The sequence below is a fragment of the Pygoscelis adeliae genome, unplaced genomic scaffold (genome assembly GCF_000699105.1).
Source record: "Pygoscelis adeliae isolate BGI_AS28 unplaced genomic scaffold, ASM69910v1 Scaffold108, whole genome shotgun sequence".
NCBI classification, from domain to species: Eukaryota; Metazoa; Chordata; class Aves; order Sphenisciformes; family Spheniscidae; genus Pygoscelis; species Pygoscelis adeliae.
The window spans coordinates 1,708,918-1,711,706 of NW_008825498.1; the positions used below are offsets into that span (position 1 = coordinate 1,708,918).

The following is a 2,789-nucleotide window of genomic DNA, read 5'->3' on the forward strand; positions in this document are numbered from 1 at the left end:
GGCACTTCAGGAGCCTGCAGTAATTGTAGCCCTCCCGGAACCAGAGGAGCTATGTATGGCCAAGGTTAGGGAGAGGAACACAGTAGCAAAGGTAGAGTGACGGAATTCATACCTGGGCAAGTGCTCTGACTCCCTTGGACACAAGTTTGCCTTGTAAGACCTTCTGCATAATAACCAGCCTCAGTAAAGAGCCCTGTTCGGGCTGGGGTTGCAGGGTAACTCAATAACGATGCGCTCTTTCTCTCCCCCGCCCCTTTTCTTTCTCCTTTCCTTCCCCCAGGATACTTAAGAACAGATTTTTCACCAGTAATCAGACTGCTTTATCAATGGAGCCCCGGATTCCCCACAACATCACCGTTGTCCCCAACTCTGTGATGGTCCAGCCCTTGCTGGACAGTCGGATCCCCTATGGGCGGCTGCAGCATCCGCTCACCATCCTGCCGATTGACCAAATGAAGACAACTCACATAGAGAACGATTACACCGACAACCCCACCGCTTCCCAGCTGGCAGCCCAGAAGCGTCCCCGAGGCCCCCATGAACTGGTCTTGACCAACCAGCACCTGCAGCGCTGTGAGCAGGATGTGACCCACCCCTGGATTTCGTTCAGTGGGCGCCCCAGCTCCATCAGCAGCAGCAGCAGCACATCTTCAGACCAAAGGCTCTTGGACCACATGGCCCCGGCGCCCGTGGCGGAGCAGTCCTCCCCCAGAGCGGTTGGCATTCAGCCCAAGGGGATTAACGGCAAACCCCTGGACCTGAAGGGACCTGTGTCTCAGGAACTGGACAAGCACTTTCTACTGTGCGAAGCCTGTGGGAAATGCAAGTGTAAGGAGTGCGCGCTGCCCCGGACTCTGCCTTCCTGCTGGGTGTGCAACCAAGAGTGCCTCTGCTCGGCACAGAACCTGGTCAACTACTCCACCTGCATGTGTCTCGTCAAGGGCATCTTCTACCACTGCACCAACGAGGATGACGAGGGCACGTGTGCTGACCACCCCTGCTCCTGCTCCCACTCAAACTGCTGTGCCCGCTGGTCCTTCATGAGCGCCCTCTCCCTGGTGCTCCCTTGCTTGCTCTGCTACCTGCCAGCCACCGGCTGCGTCAAGCTGTCCCAGAGATGCTACGACCAAGTGAGCCGGCCCGGATGCAGATGCAAAAACACAAACAGTGTCATTTGCAAGGCATTGCCGGAGAGCAAAGGAAGCAGGCCAGAAAAGCCCTTTTGATAGTTTGGGAGGGCGGGGAGTGGGAGGACGCTCCACGGAAGGGGGGGGGCGTTGAATCTTTTTAATAACCTGTGTTCTGAGGATAACGTTAGCCTTTTGCCTTCGGAGAAAGCAGAAGCAACTATTTCCACAAACTGAAGCACTTTGGGTTATTCAGGGTTTTGGAACTGATCAGAATTTAAATAGATGGGGCCAAAGGAGGAATCTTAATAATGCAGAGTGAAGGCTGAAAACCTATGTATATCATGAAGTACAGCTGCTTAAATACTCCTGGTTCGGACAGATGGACGGCTGCTCACCATGCCTGCATACCACAAGAACCATTAACTGCTCGCTTGGCAGGCACGGCCGCACAAGCAATACCCATTCCCAGCTGCAGAAAGCTGCGTTGCATTCGTCGTGTTCAGGGTGGGCGGCTTCTTTTCGCTTTCCTTCCAAACTCTGATTTGCTACCAGCAGCCTGTTGAAGGTGGCGGGTTAGCTGCCTCCTTCCCCACCTGCACACCGTTTAGAAGGGCCAGTCGCACACAAAGTACGTGTTTCTTAAAAGCTTTCTGTGTCTCTCAAAGATTTTGAGCCAGAAGTAAAGATACAGTTCATTTGTTTAAGGGTCTCTTAACATTTAGTTCTTTGAACCCACCTGGCCACATTGATTTGGACCCTCTTTTTAAAAGCAAGATGGTAGCAGGGTTGCTCCCTGCCCAGGAAGAATAGCGGCAGGATGCGTTCAGGCAGTTGTATAAACATCGTGTTGTTCTGCCTGTAAGCTGATCTGTAGCATCAGGTTTCGTTCAGTGGAATATTAATTTTACATCAACAGTACAAACCCGCTCCAGAAGGATGTTAGCCGGATCCCGTTCCCCCCACGCGCATGCTTGCTCCCCCAGTGCTGGAGCAAAGGGGATCTTAACTTACGCCACAAAGTTAAGACGTTCGGTGTTTGTTTCTCTAAACCTCTAAAGCTCTGTTAAGAAGTCACAAAAACCTAAGTGTAGGATACACATAGGTGTATTTTATAGGGATATCGATCCAGTATCTCCTCTCCTGGAACAAGCTCTTCTTTGCTCGGTAAATATTAAGATTTTTAATTTTTTTTTGTCTTGGGGATGAATGGCCTTTGCTTGAAGTACAGCCCATTGCCCCATCTCTATTGCTGCTGGTCGACTTTTGCCTCCTCTGTACAAAAGTGTGTCTTTTTAAATGTAGAGAATGCTTTTAATGTTTATTTTAGTGTTAACAAATATTAGGGAAAGCCAGGGGAGGGAAGAGAGCATATTTAAGAAATTTGCCCATGGTTTTCAGTAAGTGAATATCATCGGCTTTGTCCGTGCACTCATCCTAGGGCCGGTTCTGCATTCCCTTAAGATGCAGTAACCCCTTCCTCTTGACAACTGCAAGGTGCTAAATAAAAATCTTTGTCCAAACATGCAACACTGTAATGAGTAGGTAGGTACTTGTTGCATGCAAAAAACTGATCTAGGCGCTCTCTTTTTTTTTTTTCTTTTTTTTTTTTAATTAGAGGAAATTTCCTCAGTAAATGCACAGCAGTGACAGCGAAATGTC

At 49.8% G+C, this 2,789-nt stretch overlaps 1 protein-coding gene across 1 annotated transcript; it reads left to right on the forward strand.

Annotated features, from left to right (window-relative positions):
* The first annotated feature begins 321 nt into the window (after positions 1-321).
* SPRY4 (sprouty homolog 4 (Drosophila)) lies at positions 322-1,461 on the forward strand. Its single transcript, XM_009331387.1, has one exon. It carries the CDS (start codon positions 327-329, stop codon positions 1,224-1,226), a length of 900 nt encoding a protein of 299 aa, XP_009329662.1. The 5' UTR covers positions 322-326; the 3' UTR covers positions 1,227-1,461.
* Positions 1,462-2,789: the final 1,328 nt, after the last annotated feature.